The 16436-nt window shown below is 43.5% G+C and overlaps 1 protein-coding gene across 1 annotated transcript in view; it reads left to right on the top strand.

Moving 5' to 3' along the window:
- Positions 1-1756: 1756 nt before the first annotated feature.
- Alk (ALK receptor tyrosine kinase) overlaps positions 1757-16436 on the top strand; it is an 854626-nt gene continuing 839946 nt past the window's right edge. Inside the window, exon 1 of the mRNA XM_004627384.1 lies at positions 1757-3071. Within this exon, the coding sequence (XP_004627441.1) occupies positions 2399-3071 (673 nt within the window). The 5' untranslated portion in view covers positions 1757-2398. The remainder of the gene's footprint in view (positions 3072-16436) is intronic.

Below are 16436 nucleotides of genomic sequence, written 5' to 3' on the forward strand. Positions count from 1 at the left end.
AGCGTTATCTTTCGTTATCAGGTCTTCCACTAGCCAAAGGGAATGCCACAGTGCTGGAAAGAGACCCGTTCCTGAAGGGCAGAGATTTCATGAGGCTCCACCTCCTGTGGGGCTATGAGTGTGTTCCTGAGTGAAGAGTATTCCACCTCACACTGCCTGATTCCCATCATGCACCTTTGTGACCTGTCAGGCTTTGAACTCCGGGAGGATTTCGCTTTTTTCTTAGCTCCTAGAGTGAGCACAAGGTCTGACAATCAACCTTTACAAAGATGGAACTGAGGGATTTATGTGAACCAGAGACTGTAGTTTGTCTGTCAGCACAGTAAGCTGTTTGCTATAAACAGTCAGTAAGTCAGTTCTGTGGGGGCAGCCCCCTACCGACAAAAGGAAGCAAAGACCGAGGGGGGAAAAGAAGCTGTGCTATGAACTGTCACTCTCAAGACAGTGATCAAGTGTCTCATGCCGTCCAGCTCAGTCACCTCTGTCTCTCCTCGGCCTGTTAATGGAGAGGTGTGGTACAGCACATGAGTAAGAGCCCTGAGTCACATTTGGGAATGACCCAGGGAACAATAAGCTGCCTGCAACTCAACTTCCTTATCTGTAAAATCGAAATTAAATCATTACAATGGGCTGGGGTGGTATAGTTCCTGAGTGTTTGTGCAGTGTGCAGTAAACTGTCCGTTCAATCCCCAGCAGCGTATGTTTACCTTCCAGCCCGTAGAGGAGGCGGCACATGCTCAAACAGCATTCTGAAAAATAAGGTACCTGACAGCGGTCGGAAGTGTTATTTTTTGGAGCTGGAGAATAATTCTGTGAGACTTCAGCCAATCCCCGCCTCTCTTCCCTTCCCCACCGCCAACTTTTCCTGGTGTGTGCGAAGCGCGATCAAAAGGTTCCCAGAAATGCGCTCAGATAGCGGGAGTCAGGAAATTGTTTCAGGGTACAACACAAGCTGTTCCTGGACTGACAGTGTGGCGCTGCCACCCTGTCCCTCCTTTCTTAGCCTTGTCTCCTTTTATTCTGGAACCTGATTTTTAAAAATCAGAGCAATTTAATCTACTAAACGAATAATTAGAGTGAGTGCTTGATTGCAACGTCCTCCTTCAGTTCCCCCATTTGTTCAAAACCCGCTTCTGCTCACACAGCAGCTTAAGTAGGGCAAAGAATCTGGAGGAAGGAAAGGAAGGAGAAAGATTTACAGAGGGAGGGCGGGGCGGGCGCAGTGCTTTTCTCAATGAATACGGAGGCCTCTGCAGATTTGCATAGGAGCCGATCTCGCCGCGCCATTGGTTACGGGCGCAGGCGGGGCGGGGCAGGTCTGCTCGGGTCGCGCAGCAGCTTGGAGTTGGCGCGCGAGCCCCGCCCCCGCCGCGGCCCCGCCCCCTCCCGGCGCGCTCACGGCTCCGCCAGCTGCAAGTGGCGGGCGCCTGGGCAGATGCGATCCAGCGGCTCCGGGGGCGGCAGCGGCGGTGGCAGCTGGCACCCTCCTCTGCCGCTCTCCGGGGGTCGCGGGGCATCGAGACACCTTCCCATCGCCTTCCAGCCAAAGACCTGAAGCCACCGGGCGCAGAGATAGGTGAGGAGTGGGCAAGATTGTGGCTTCCCTGCCCTGAATGCTTTCCCTCTGCCGCTGCCTCCGGGGCGGCCCTGGCGCCTGCGAGACAACTCCTAGAAGCCCGGACACGGGCGACCGCAAGGACGTTGCAAACTTGTACGCTGGCGGCTGCCAGAGCTGCGGCTGCTAGAGCCTGCGTTCCGAAGCACCAAGGCTCGCATTCACGCTCAGAAGTTCAGAGGGCAGTGCGGTCCCAAGACTTCCTGCAGTGAAGGTCGCTTGAGGGGGCGCTAGAAAACAGCCCCCTCCCATGACTCTTGCCCAGAGCCGGGGAGAGGAGATCGGAGGAGCCCAAAGGAACCGCAGGAGGTGGCCAGGACAGTGGGCACCTGCCTCGAGCCACAGCTCCCAGCCTGGAAAGTTGCGGAGGATTGGAGGCAGCCTGGAGAACGGACAGACCCCAGCTCCGGCCACGGGGGGCAGGAGAGGACAGCACCCAATTGCCACCTCCCTTCTAGCATAGTAGTTTCTGGTTCGGGAGCTCAGCGAGCTACAAACGGGGGCGCGGCACTCGGCTGGGTGAGTGAGAGCCAAGAGTCCAGCTGTTGAGCCCAGAGAGCTTTAGGGTCTCTGGGCTCACACCTGGCTTCCAGCTCAGACTTATTCAGACCGCAACTAGGGTAAACGTAGAGAATCAAGTGCACGCACAGCGCTCGGGAAGGAGGTGCAAAGAGCCCTTTACCACCAGGCACTGTTGGAGCCCCTTCCTGTTTGAGGGAAAGCTAAGGGCGAGGTTGAGCTCCGGAGAGTTCCAGACTACTACAAACAGCCCTCCCTGGCGGGATGGCAGCCTTTGGGCTCCTGTGGCTCCTGCCCCTACTGTCAGCGGTAGCCTCGGGCTTCGGAGCATCACCTAGCCATCGCGTGGGGTCACAGGCCGTAATGCCTCCGCTGCAGCCCCGGGAGCCGCTCAGCTACTCGCGCCTGCAGAGGAAGAGTCTGGCGGTGGACTTCGTGGTGCCCTCGCTATTCCGCGTCTATGCCCGCGAGCTGCTGCTGCCGCCGCCATCGCCCTCAGAGCAGAGTGCTGGCCGGCCTGAAGCGTGTGGTTGGCTGGCCCTTGACTGTGCACCGCTGCTCCGGCTGCTGGGGCCGCCGCCTGGGGTCTCCTGGGCAGCAGGCGACACTTCGCCGTCTCCGGCCTCGGCGCCGACTCTGTCCAGGGTGCTGAAGGGCGGCTCGGTGCGCAAACTGCGGCGTGCCAAGCAGCTGGTGCTGGAGCTGGGAGAAGAGGCGATCCTTGAGGGCTGCCTTGGGCCCCCAGAGGAGGCAGCCGTGGGACTGCTCCAGTTCAACCTCAGCGAGCTGTTCAGCTGGTGGATTCACCACGGCGAAGGGCGGCTGAGAATCCGCCTGATGCCCGAGAAGAAGGCGTCAGAAGTGGGGAGAGAGGGAAGGCTGTCCGCGGCGATCCGCGCCTCCCAGCCCCGCCTTCTCTTCCAGATCTACCGGACTGGTGAGCAGCTTCCGCTAGAGAGTGTTGGGATTTGCGTTGTTACTTACGCGGATTTACAACCACTGTTAACCAGCCCCTTCTCTTACTCTCCTTTCCAAAACCACAGCTTCTTAATCCCGGTTCTTCATTCCTCAAGTTAGACCGATTTCTTATTTTGTCCCTGACTGTGGTCACCTCCCAAGGGCCTTCTTTTCTGTTTAGCAACCAAGTTGGAGGGAAAAGTTTCCTACTTTTGGTAATATTTTCCTTCTTTTACTGACTTACAAAGAATCCAAACCATAAGTATATTTCTTCTTTGCTGGCCTCTATAGCAGTTGAAATGTTCCTATTACTTTTAAATTCCACCTTAGTCTGGTACTAGATAAAACTGTTTGCCCTCCTCCCTCTCCCTTGTTCCTCCTCCTGGCCACCATATATTTGGAGAATGAAGTATAATTTCCCAGGGAATATATAATTTCTCTTTATATTGAATCCCCCCCTCCCATTGATTGTAGTTCCTTCCCAAATGCTGGGTTGGAAAGAAATGCCTTTTCTCTTCTTGATCCATTCTGCTACCCTCTCCCACCTCCTGTCTTCTTTGCATGGAGATTCTCATTCTTCTCAGAGGTCTTGGGAGAGCCCCAGAGGACTTACCAAACAAGGGACAGGAAAAGGGATGGTGAGAAGGAAGAAAGTTGTAAAAATTGTCTTGCTTTGGGGAAGTCACTGTAATACCATGGAGAAACAAGTTTCCTCCTCTGGTTTTCTTTCCCTTCTACCCTCTTCCTTTTGCCTCCTTTTTCTCAGTTAGTGTGTCTACAAGAGTAGCTCTTGGTGATAATCACTGGCAGGCCTGTTTCACTGCAGATCTCTCAGCTGGAGATGCCTAAAATGAGGTTTCTGTTTCATTTACTCCCTCATTTCTTGCCATAGTCACTGAGGTGGGGGCATATGTTTCTTCCCATTGTATCCTTTTGCTGGAAACCAGGTAGTTTTGAATGGATGTTTCCCTTGTAAGACTGCTGGGAAGGACTTCTGAATAAAACATACAATGTAAATGAATGAGAGAAGCACGTAAGAGAAGTCATGTTTTTTAAAAAGCCTACAGTAATTCCATTGAGCAAACCCAGCTCCTATTCTATCATTCTGATCATCAGAAATAAATGAAATTCTTATGCTTCACTGGTTACTAATGTCTAATATTAATTGGATGGGAAGTACTGAAAAATGTCCATTGTAGAGCTACAAGTATCTCCCATACTTATTCCAACACACACATACTCCCACACACATTTGAGACTCTTGTGCAGCAGAAATACTGAGAAGCAGATGTTCCCCAGTCATTGCACAGGAAATATGTTAGTGTGTAGTCTCTAAGGAAAACAGTGTGGATGCATATTTCAGTGCTGGCACTAGTGGCATTGGCACTTAAAATGACCCCTTGTGATCATGCTGGAATTTATGTAGTTCATCCGAAAGGACAGGGTCTGATGAGGTCGATAGTGCGTGCCTTCAGAGAACAGAAATGGGAGACTGATCATTGTTGTCCTACGAGGGGTAGTTTTGTAATGAACAACTGGGCTTTAATGTCACTGTGGCTTCTGCGGTTTACACAGGAAACATTCTCTTTTAGTATCTGACATTCTTGTAATAAATATAAAAATCACTTCTTTGCAGATTCAGATTTTCTTCCACTTTTATGTCTTTGAGCACTTCTGGAGTTATCCATCACCTTGTTCAGTGACCATAGGACCCAATATGATCAGCTATGGTCACTTGCTGGTGACAGACAAAAAGTGTTTTTTCTGTATCCCCAAACTTGTCATTTATAAGCAGGCAGGCTTCAGGAAGCTAGTGTCACAAGCATAATGCATTTGAAATATATATTACTCCAACCAAATTCTCCATGGGGACTTGAGGCTGCAGAGTGGGGGAGCTTCATGTAGAAAGGAGTGTCCTCTAAGAGCTACTCTGCTATTGGCTGTAGGGAAATCATGACCATCCAAGTCCTCCTTAGTTGCACAGCCCATTGGCATCTGGACCGCACTCTTATGCATCATTTTATACATCTAGCAATACTGTTTCCAGAAAGAGCCAGGATTCTGACATTAAAAGGCCAGAAATTTTGGCCAAGCATTTTTCAACAAGATTGGGATCAAATGGGTATTGATGGGATCAAACAAGACACTAAGTGTAACTGGATGAGCTCCCCATGACCTCAGGAGAGACAGACAGCTTATTGAAAAGCACTTCAGCCCTTGTGGTGATCACACTTGGAACAGTCTGGCTTCTCCTGTCTCAGAGGACATATGCTATCTGCAGTTAGGCAGCTGGCCTTGCATGGCTAGCCTCTTGCCTTACAGATGCCTTCCAGCCCCATTCAGATACAGCCTCCACTGCAGAACTTCCCACGGAGCAGACATACCCTACTACCATATGTTCCATGTTTGGAATGACATATATCATTGTCATTCCAGTCATTTTCTTATATGAATATTCAAGCTTAAATTCTGCCCATTGGATTGATTTTGCTATTTATCATCTTTGGGGAGATGGGGATATTCCTTCTATATTGGCTTTAATTTATAGATAAGCTACAAAACTCTTCTGTGGCATAGGATCTTCATTATACAAAATAAATGTAGGCAAAACTCAGCTGTTTTTTTCCTGATTCTTCCCAAGGGGCTGGCAGTCTAATCTAGAACAATCATGCTGATGGGGCTCTTTGTGGGGAACAAAGAAGGGGATGGTTGTTCTGCCATCTCTTGTAGAGAGCAGCCTACAGCAGCCCATTTGTCTCAGACTGAAATAGCTTCCTAAACTTGAGTAGGCCCATTGCTGAGGATATGGCACAGTGGAAAAGAACCCAGTTAGAATAAAGGAAAACCATTGTGTTGCTTGTGGCATTGGGTTGTCTGAAAGGACAAAAGAATGCCTAAAAGGCCTTCTATTGAATGACATGTGTGTAGTTTTCCTGTTAAGTTTGCTGTGAATTGATAAATAGGATAATCACTTCTAAATCTGCAGGAGTTCCCTGAGCATGTATTCAAAGCAGGGGTAGAGAGGTTGTTGCAGGGATTGTATGGGTGGTGATGCGCCAGTCCGATGCAGCCCACACTATACAAAAGATGTCTGCCTGAAGGCTAGTGCATTTACCATTCTTCTGCTTTATGTCCTGGTTTGATGTTTTGAAATCTGCTTCTACCATCCCCCAGACAGAGGTCTAGAGGATATCATGGGGTGGGAGGGCCTGTCTCCCTGTCAGCACTCACTCCCCACCACAGGAAAGGGGTTGCATGATTTGGGATTTTCCTTACACGAGGGGTCTGGGCAGCTTGCAGTAGATGTATGCAATGCAATATGCAGGAAGCTTCACCTCACATATCTGTCAGTCCCTTCCCATTTCATTTGTAGAGAGGGCAGAGAAAGTAGGGGATATAGAGGCAGTTGGAACTCCCAGGAGGGATATCAGTTATTGGAGGTGAATTGGGAGAGTTGGAGCTAATCCAGAGAAGAGCAGAGAGCTGATTTAAGAGTTGAAGGGAGTGATTTATGATGAAAGATGAAAAGAATTAAATATATATGGCTGAGCTAAGTGGTGATGAAGGAAAAGCCATGGCAACAATCTACAAATCTCTGAGGAGGGAGACTGGCAGGGAAGGAGAGGAGTTATTTAGTGTGGTCCATTGAAGTAATAAGATGATACTTGCAAAAGGAAACTTCGGGTTAGATACCAAGGAAACTTATTTTCTGAAACTGATACTCCTCTGACAATGGGATGGAATTCTAAGGGAGCAGGGAGGCAGGTGAGATGTGGGTCAGACAAGCGAGATCATTCATAATTAAAATGTTCTGTATTTTCAAATGCTAAGAAGCCATAACAAGCAGGAGAACTGGAATGGGAGTGGAGGAGGAATCCAGATCATTCTGGATATAATTTGAAAGCCTTTGAGCATTTGTGTTTCCTGGGACAAAGGAAAGAGTTGTGTACATATCTTGGAAGTGGGTGGGAACAGAAGAATATGAATATTGTTAGCAGCTAGGCATAGTAGTGAACAGTTATAACTCAGGATTCTGGGAAACTGAGTCAGGAGAACTGCAAGTTTGAGCCCAGCCTGGACAGTTTAGTGACATAGTAAGATCTTGCCTCAAAATTAATAATAATAATAATAATAATAATAATAATAATAATAATAATAATGATGATGTCTGGGATATAGCTCAGTGTGAAGACACTGGGTTAAATCCCCAACACTGCCCCCAGTTAAAAGAATGTTGTTAGTAAAAATATTTTGAAATTACTGGACTTATCCTTCCCTACCCCTATATTAAGCATAGTTTTTCTGTGGGATATGAACTTACACGTCTAGTGTATGCGTGTGCGTAGGGGGATGCACTCACCTAAGAACCAGGAGTCTATGGTACAGCTGTGGATTAGGGGTGAGTCATTGGGCAGGGCAGGAGGTCAAGCAGATGTTGAGAAGATGAGGTCACTTATAGACTTAGTAGACTCAGACTGACTATATGAAAATTCTTTGAAGTGTTGAGAGTATAGATGACTGTTAGAAAGATGAAATTCATCCACATCCAATTTAACATTTCACATCTTTATTAATGAGGAAAAAGATCTATGAGGGGTTTATGTGGCCAGTGCAGAAGGGGAATGTTATTAACAAAAATGAATATCTTCATAAGGAAGTTGGTCTGTTGAAGGGCAAGAGCAACTGGCCCAAATGATGATGAAGAAGAAGAAGAAGAAGAAGAAGAAGAAGAAGAAGAAGAAGAAGAAGAAGAAGAAGAAGAAGAACAACAACAACAACAACAACAACAACAACAACAACAACAACAGCAACAACAGAAGCTGCAGCTTTCTACCCCTTGCTTGATGGGGAATTGGCCAGCCTGACACTTGAAGGACATTTTGTCTTCTTTTATAACCACTATTAATGTCCTGTTACAAATGTAAGGACTTCTATAATTTATAAAACACTTTCACAATTATTATTTTCATTAATCCTACAGTAGGCAAGGAAAGTTTCTGCTTTGTTTTATAAGTACAGTCCCTGGAATCCAGCTGTCTGATAATACTTCTTCCAAGGTCATGACGGTACAAAGCAGTAAACCTGGAGACTTTCACCTTTGTGTTGCTAGGTTATGACTTGCTTGACGCTGTGCAGTGTATAGATAAGAGCCACACTTTCCCTACCTTTGAATCAGGGTCCTTTTCCTTCAGGGAATCAATTCAACATACAACACAGATTATGATCAACTAAGACATAACCAGATGAAACATTTTTGTTGTGCTTCTCAGAAGACCTTGCAGCAAATAGTTTGTAGTCAATAGCCATGATTTCAAAAAGTTCCATAGCGTCTTTGAGATCCGGTTGCACTGCTGTACAAATCAGGCAGTAGTAGCTCCTAAGCATTTCAAAATGGAGGTAGTCATATTTCAAGGTGGTGTCGTGGAAATTAAATTAGAAGATGTGTGCAAATCTTTAGCATGAGGCCTAACTAATGATAAATTGCTCCATCAGTAGGAAATGTGACTTTTCTTACAGCAGCGGTACTCCAGCAGCCAGTCAGCAAGCTGCACATGCTCCAGTTCAGTCTCTATGAAAGGTACCATCTGGAGTTGTGTAGGCTCTCTGGGTGGCTGCATATGATGACCCTGGTGATGGCACTGCTTTCCCCATTCAACTAACCTCTCACTCCCAAGGAGGGATCCGTGGGAAGGGAAGGGGATGGCTGCTGTGGTAATTTCTGTTTTCTGACTTCTTTTGCCCAGAAATACGGAAGAAAAGGAAGATTGAGGAATAGTGTTTACTTCATGTCTGTAAACATACATCTCTCACAGGTGTTTCAACCTTGGACTCACTCCAAAGATTCAAGCAACATATTTACCATCCAAACATTTTATTTTTTCCTACAGAAAGAAACTAAGAATTAAACTTTATGGAAGCTAATACTGAGGAAGAGGAAGATACACTGCAGAGGAGTCTTCAGATGGTGGAACTTCCTTAACTCAGAGTGACTTATCCGAACCCTGCATGATCAGAGAGGTTTTGGACCACTGGCCTCTAGAAACTCCTTTATTTTAATTAGCAGAAGCCATGCCCTTCCCTTCCATTTCTAGTTTCACCATTCACTGTCAAGTGATGAGCGTGGGGAAAGACATAAAATCTCAACTGGTTGCAGGAGCCCATTAGTATCTGTTCAACCACTGACTGCCTACAGAATCATGTAACCATGGACTTGGGGGAGGCTTCCTCAGGAGGGCACCTCAACTAGAAAAAACTTTGTTACGCATCCATACAGCATTAAGTAAGTGATGGGTGTTTTGCTCCATAGTTGAACTATTGCTTAATAGATGCACATGGACATCTCTCATGTCTGAAAGCAGATAGATAAGGAATGAGGAATAGTAGTGAGGATGGCAGTGGGTGCAGAGGTCACATGGAAAGAGCTAAGAAAGGACGTATCAAAGTGTCCTGTGCAAGCTTGGTTTTTTTATAACTGTTATGTTGTCTCCCAGTCCATGCAGTGGCCACTCTTTCTTAATCTTGAAATGACACAGATCAAGGTATGAGGAAGAGTATTTAAAGGAGAGTATTGAACTGGTGATAAAATAATGAGGGAGTGGAAAAAATGCCTCAGTAGCATTTTTGGTGAGGTGAGTTTCCAAAAACAACTTGTTCCCCCTTTAGACAATTTTTAAATGAATTTCCCAGTTGTCCATTCTCAGCTTGGGTCCTTTGCCAGGGAAATTCTATCAGATATACTTGATAATATATTGGACATGTTCCAGAAAGTGGGACATCCTGGAACATGGCAGGAGAGCTTCCTTGGGACAGATTCACCCAATCACTTGGCTGATTAAGTTTTTGCTCTTGCGCCTGACCTTTCTGGCTGAATAACAATAGGTACCAAGAGAGAGAGGCAATAGAATTCCTTAGAGGAAGGAAAAGGCCAAAGAGAAGGTATGGAAAATATTTATCTCAGAAGATAAATAAAATGTAGACAGGCTTAAAGAAATTAGACCATCATCCAAAGAAAACCAGAAACACAATTTAAACCATTGATTCTTCTTCTTTTATTCACATTTCATCAGAACATACATTCATAGGCTAGGAGGGGTGGGAGTAGAAGGGACTCAGCTCAGAGAACTAAGGTGAGTGTACTGTAGTTGAGAGAACTCTATTTAGGAGTCAGAAGATTTGGACTCTATTATAGGATTTGGCTTTTATTCACATCCCTTTGAAACTTGCTGGTTTTCTGGGTCATTGTTCTTAAGGAGATAGCACAGATCTTTTCTCAGTTACCTCCTAGAGTTTTTTGAGCACGTATGAGATGACCTATGTGGAAACTCCAGTTTGGATGATTCAAAAATAAACATATACGGCATCAGAAGAAATGAAGCAGATAACAGAAAGTGCTGAGACTTGGGCTTCTTCCATCCATGCTTTCAGCCAACTTCTGGCATTAGGAGCAGCAGTACAGGTCCCAGACTTTGGAGCAGGTTTGGGATCCAGCTAATGCCTTAGCATCCTTGAAAAGGGGCCATATGTATTCTCCACAGATTCTCAAAATGGTGTCCTTGACTTGAAGTCATTTTTCCCAATTCTAGACTATTCCAACAGTGACTCCATGTGATAGTGGAGCACAGAAACCTTCTTTTTAACAATAGAAGATGATTTTTTTAAATTGAGGGATGATAAATACAATAAAATACATTGAGAGTATTAATCTTGTGTACAGCTTGGTTGTTAATTATATATATATATATATATCTATATATATATATATATCTATCAGCAAAGGATAATGTAAGTGGCATGTAATAATTATTAGTAAACATTGATACATAATTTTTAATATGAACATTATATCTACAGTTTAAAATGAATAGAAATAAGCAATTCAATCAATAAATAATTTTTAAAGCTCTTGTTTTTGTGGGAAGGTCAGCTTAAAAAGAATATTTTCTTCCCACTACAAGATGGGGCAGAAAAAGTTGTATAGCAACACAGCTACATTTGCATGCAAAGAGAATTTTAAAAAAAGAAATAATCTGGGTATGGTGGTGCACGCCTGTAATCCCATTAGTTTGGGAGGCTGAGGCAGGAGGATTGCAAGTTTGAACCTATGCTGGGCAAGTTAGCAACTTAGGGACTCAGTGAGACTCTATCTGAATAGATAACTAACTAAATAAATAAAGGGCTGGGAATGTCTTTGGCTCAAATTCTAGTGCTATCCAGTGTTGCAAATAGAAAAGGAGAAAAGGAGGGAAGCGGAGGGGAGATGGAAGGAAGATGGAGGGAAGGCAAGGATGGAGGGACAGGGAGGAGAAGGAAGGGAGAGGGGGAGACAAAGGGAGGAAAGGAGAGAGGAAGATAGGGAAAAGAGAGAGGGAGGGAGAAGGAGAGAGAGAATGAGAAAGAGAGAGAGAGAAGAGAGAGAGCGAGAGCGAGAGAGAGAGAGAGAGAGAGAGAGAGAGAGAATAGGGATACAAGTGGAAAAACTAAGAGGAATTGCATATGAGGCAGCCTGAGAAAATAAAAACCAAGAATTATCTTCTAGACACTGAGATACATAAATACAGAGAAAAATCAAAACAGTGGTAGAGAACAAGGTAAGAGGACAGGAAATGCTTGGTTATTTTTATCCTGGAAGGGTTCTGACCTGATGCTAAAATATGCATTCTGAATTTATGTGAAGTATAATTCATATACAATAAGATGTTTCATTTAACTATATAGTTTGGCTTGTTTGATAAATGCATGCCCTTGTGTAATCACCAGCCTAATTGGGATATAAAACATTTTTGTCAACCCTGTAAAAGACTCATTTCAGCCTTCTGCAATGAACTAACTGCCCTTTGTGCTCCAGGAAAGTTCTGGTTGGATTTCTATCTCAGTGGAGTAGTTTGTCTGTTCCGGAGCTTTATGTAAACAGGACCACATAGTATAGTTCTTTTTGTGTTTATTTACTTTTTTCACTTTGATGAATGCTTTTGGGAGTTATCTGTGCTGCTTTATGTATTAGCAGTTTCCTTTTTATTACTGAATACTATTTTATTGTACAAATATACAGGCATTTGTCTCTCCAGACATTACTTGATGAGTATTTCTAGTTTGGGGATCTCATGAACTGGGCTGTTACAAATATTTTTTTTGCGCAAGTTGTATGCACAATGGACACACACTGTCATTTCACAAGCATTGTAGAATTGGTGGACTGCATGGCAAACTTGTGTAACTTTATGAAAAACAACCTGTCTGGTTGTCAAGGTGGTTGCATCACTGCACACTCCTTCGAGCAAAGGATGAGCGTTCTACTTGTTCTGTATTCTCAAAGACACTCGGTAGTGCCAACGCACTGTGGTGTCTCTTTGTGCCTTTAATTTGCATTGCTTGTGCATTGATTGTTCAACATCACATAGTAAATCGCACCAAAATTTAGTGGCTTAATTTATTTTTTCATCGCTAGAAATCTGGGAACAACTCGGTGGAATGATTTTGCTTGAAATCTTTTCTGAGAATGCACTCAATACCAGATGAGGATGCAGTCATTTTCAAGCTTGCCTGAGGTACAGGTTCCAATGACAAGGCTGCTGCTCACAGGGACAGCCAGCGTGGGCAGGGGCTGGGAGCCAGATCTCAGCTGTACCCCAGGAAGGGGTGCTGCAACACCCTCGCTATGACGTCTGGCTTCCTGTGGAGCAGGCATCTAATGAGACCACATGGATTTTTCTCTTTATTTTTTAGATGTGATGAACTTTGTTGTTTGATTTTCAAATGTTGCATGAGCTTCATTTTGCAAGGATAAACCCCACATGGGCATTATGTGTTACACTTCTTCCGCATCACTTTCTTCTGCTATCTCCATCCTGCTGCAATTACTTAGTATATTTTTTCAGTTTATTTCTCTTCCACCCTCCTGACTTCTTTAAGATTTTTTTCTCTATTATTGGATTTCAACAATCTGATTAATGATGTACGTTGATGTGGTTTTCTTAGTATTCTTACTGCTTAGGATTCCTTCTGACTCTTGATTCTATGGGTTAATATTTTTATCATATTTAGAAAATTTTCAAAATTTTTCTCCTCCTTCCTAGGAATGTAATTTTAATTGTGCTTTACTCTATAATACATATTCCTATATCTCCTTAAGCCTATGTTTATTTTTTTAAAACTCTTTTTCTCTTTACTTGTCTGGATAGTTTTTATTGCTTATTTTGAAGTTCAGCTTTTCTTCTTTAATAGTGCTTAATCTGATGATATACCAGCCCATGCAATAAGTCTGTACTTTAGATATTATGTTTTTCAGGCCTAGAGTCTATTTTTATTTTTATTGCTTTTCTCATTATGTTAATTTTTTTCTCTGAGTCCTTAGGCATATTTTTAATAGTTTTTTAAAGTTCCCTCTGCTAATTGTATTATTTCTGTCATTTATATGTCTGTTAAGGTTGGCCAACATTTCTCTTGGTTATAGGTCATATTTTCCTGCTTCTTTCCTGGTAATTTTGTATCTATCTTGTGCATTGTGAATATTCCATTATTGAGTGTGAGGACTTTTTTGTCTTCGCTTAAAGACTATTAAAGTTATTTTTAAAAGCAAAGTTACTTGACCCTCAATTTGACTCTTTCAGGAAGTATTGATCAGCTTTATTAGAGGAGTTTCAAGGAGCTTTGTTTATGGTTACTTTAGCTCTACTCTCAAGGGTTGGCCTTTCTAGATTCTCCACTGAACGCATAGGTGTCCAGTGAGATCTGTCCACTCTGGTTATTAGACACCTAAACATTTCCCAACTCTGTGTGAACAGCCCTGTCAGATTGTTTTTGTTAGCTATTGTTTGCTCAGACTTTGGGACACTCACCTTGTGAATGTGTAACTTAATATTCAGTCCAGTTTTCTAGACATTTGTGACAGAAGGACTAATCCAGAGCTAGCTTTTGCTTTGTGACTGGGAGTTTATATAGTGAACTTTAAGATCATGGTCATATTGGCCTATGTTCTGAGATGCCATATAGATTTATGTGAAAGATGCCTATAAAAGTAAAACACTTCTTATGGATGTCTGTAAGTTTGGACTTTTGCTTGAAAAAAATATTAGATATTGGCTTGATTTTATTTAACTGAGAACTTACAAATTTCCATGAAGTATAATCTCTTCTTCCAAGAAGAATTTCACAAAGAAGTTAGGGAGAAAAGCACACATGGCATGACAATAATTAACTCCAATAAAAGGAATCCTTGAATGCTACAAAGATGGTCCAGGTAGTTATCGCAGTTCAGTGAAGGATTTGGGAAGGGGGTTTCTGTTAGGGTGATGATGGACAGATTTATTCTGCACATTAGTTACTGAAAGCCAGGCCAAGAAAGGCAGATGAACTGTATTTGTTCAGTGTATGTTGGGACAGGAGATATATCCCTTAGACAGGAAATTATGGCTCTGGAATTTTCAAAACAATAAGCTTATTTTGGCAAGGAGTCAGGACAAAGGTTATCTACTGAGAGTGATGAGTTTCTTTGGGGACTGAGAAGTTGAGTTAGAAAAATATTTCCAGAAGAGATGATTTGAAAACAGAGTCATGGAGGAAATATGGCATTTTTATTTGGAAAAGAAAAGGGCAGAGGGCTTTCCAACAGGGGGCAATAACACAATATACAGCTCTGAAGAGGAACAATTGGTTGGAAAGAGGAAGGGAGAGGTGAGAGAAGAGACAGAGACAGAGACAGCCAGGTAGACCAGAAGAGTCTGTGTATATGCGTAAGAAAAAACTCAAACAGAAAGTTCTAAGGAATATTGAGGGATTTGAAGATGGGTACTGGGTCAGATATTATGAACTAGACATAACGATTTATTTTGGTGGAATTTATACTTGATGCTCAGGAAATCAGAAAGTGTTGCATTTTGAGTTGGAAGGTGGATGTTGATTGCACATTGACTATAGATCCTTTAGAAAATGCATTTTCCAAGCCTCAACCTTGGACCACAGAGAGGGCTGATGCTAGACTGATCCCAAGAAACTGTTGCACTGCTTTGGCAGTGAAGGGGCTGCAGTCAGACTCAATAATGCTTAAATAAGTGGAAAACAAAGAAGATGGAGTCAGAAGTCTAAGGTTTTGAACTGGGGTTCTTGAAGACTTGTGGTATTGCTGATAAAGAAGGTAACTGGGAGAGGATGTGGTGTAGGAGGACAGTGGTTGGTGTAACAGCTACTTTGGCATCCATGTGAGATGAGGTTGTGTGAGGTGCATGTGAAAATATGGAACTGGAGTTGGGAAAGGTGAGAGGTCAAGGCTGACAGGGATGTGGAAGCTAGTTACATGGACTGGGGGTTTTAACTTTTAAATGCAGACGAGTTCTCCTAAGGAAGGAAAGTCACACATTAGATTCAGGGAAGTTCAAAATGAGACTGGAATGGAGTCATTGCTGTCACCAGGGAGAAGTTTTGTATAAGACGGAAGAGAGGCCACCGGACTGCGAGGTATCAGGAAAGCTAAGTGGAGCACATGCTTCAGATGGAGCGGAAAGGCCACTGTGCTTGCCCAAGAAGAATTCACCGAGTTGCCTCTCGGACAAAAGGCACAGGCGGAAAGAAGTTCCGAGACATTGCTAACAAAAACTGAAGCACAAATCTGCTCAAGTAGTTATTGGAGGAGTCTGTCTGTGTGAAAGGAACAAAAGAGAATGAAATATCAGCGATGTTAAGAGCTCAGCAGAATGAAGAAAAGCTGTATTAAGGATTAATGAACTTCCTGGTATTGAAAATCAGGAGGGGATAAAGCTAACAAGAAGGGTGATTTCTGGTGTCAGAGAGAAGAGGGGTGACTGTGTAGCGAAACCATTCAGCCTAGGCCTCCTGAGTCCTACTCCACCCTTTGATGACCTTCCGTCCAGGCCCCTGTCTGCTTCTGGAGTAGCCTCTTACCATATAGTTCTTTTATTTCACTTTACAAAATATTCATAGGAACATAAGAGTTGCTATTTGACAAGGTTGCTTTGTGTTTTCTGGATAGATCTGATGGGAAATATTAAATAATGGCTAAGTTCTACTCTTTTATAGCTTAATATTAATAACAGCTACCAATGCACAGTTTTAAATATGTTACTTAATTTAATCCTCGCCATTACAGAGGAAGGTTGACTTTACTGCTATCCCCATTCTCCCGATAAAGAAACTATGTTCAGAGATGCTTAACAACGTGAGCGTGTTAAGGCAAAAGATGTGGTATTGGAATCAGCATGTTTAACGCTACACTAGTAGTCTCTATGTTCTGCCACTCTTACTCGTGACTAGAGCTTTGCCCTCAAGTTTTCTCTTCAACATGGGGGTTCTTTAAATGTCTAAAGGCAGTTATCCAACATGTCCTTAGCATTTC

This window comes from Octodon degus, unplaced genomic scaffold, assembly GCF_000260255.1.
Source record: "Octodon degus isolate 3935 unplaced genomic scaffold, OctDeg1.0 scaffold00019, whole genome shotgun sequence".
Lineage (NCBI taxonomy): Eukaryota > Metazoa > Chordata > Mammalia > Rodentia > Octodontidae > Octodon > Octodon degus.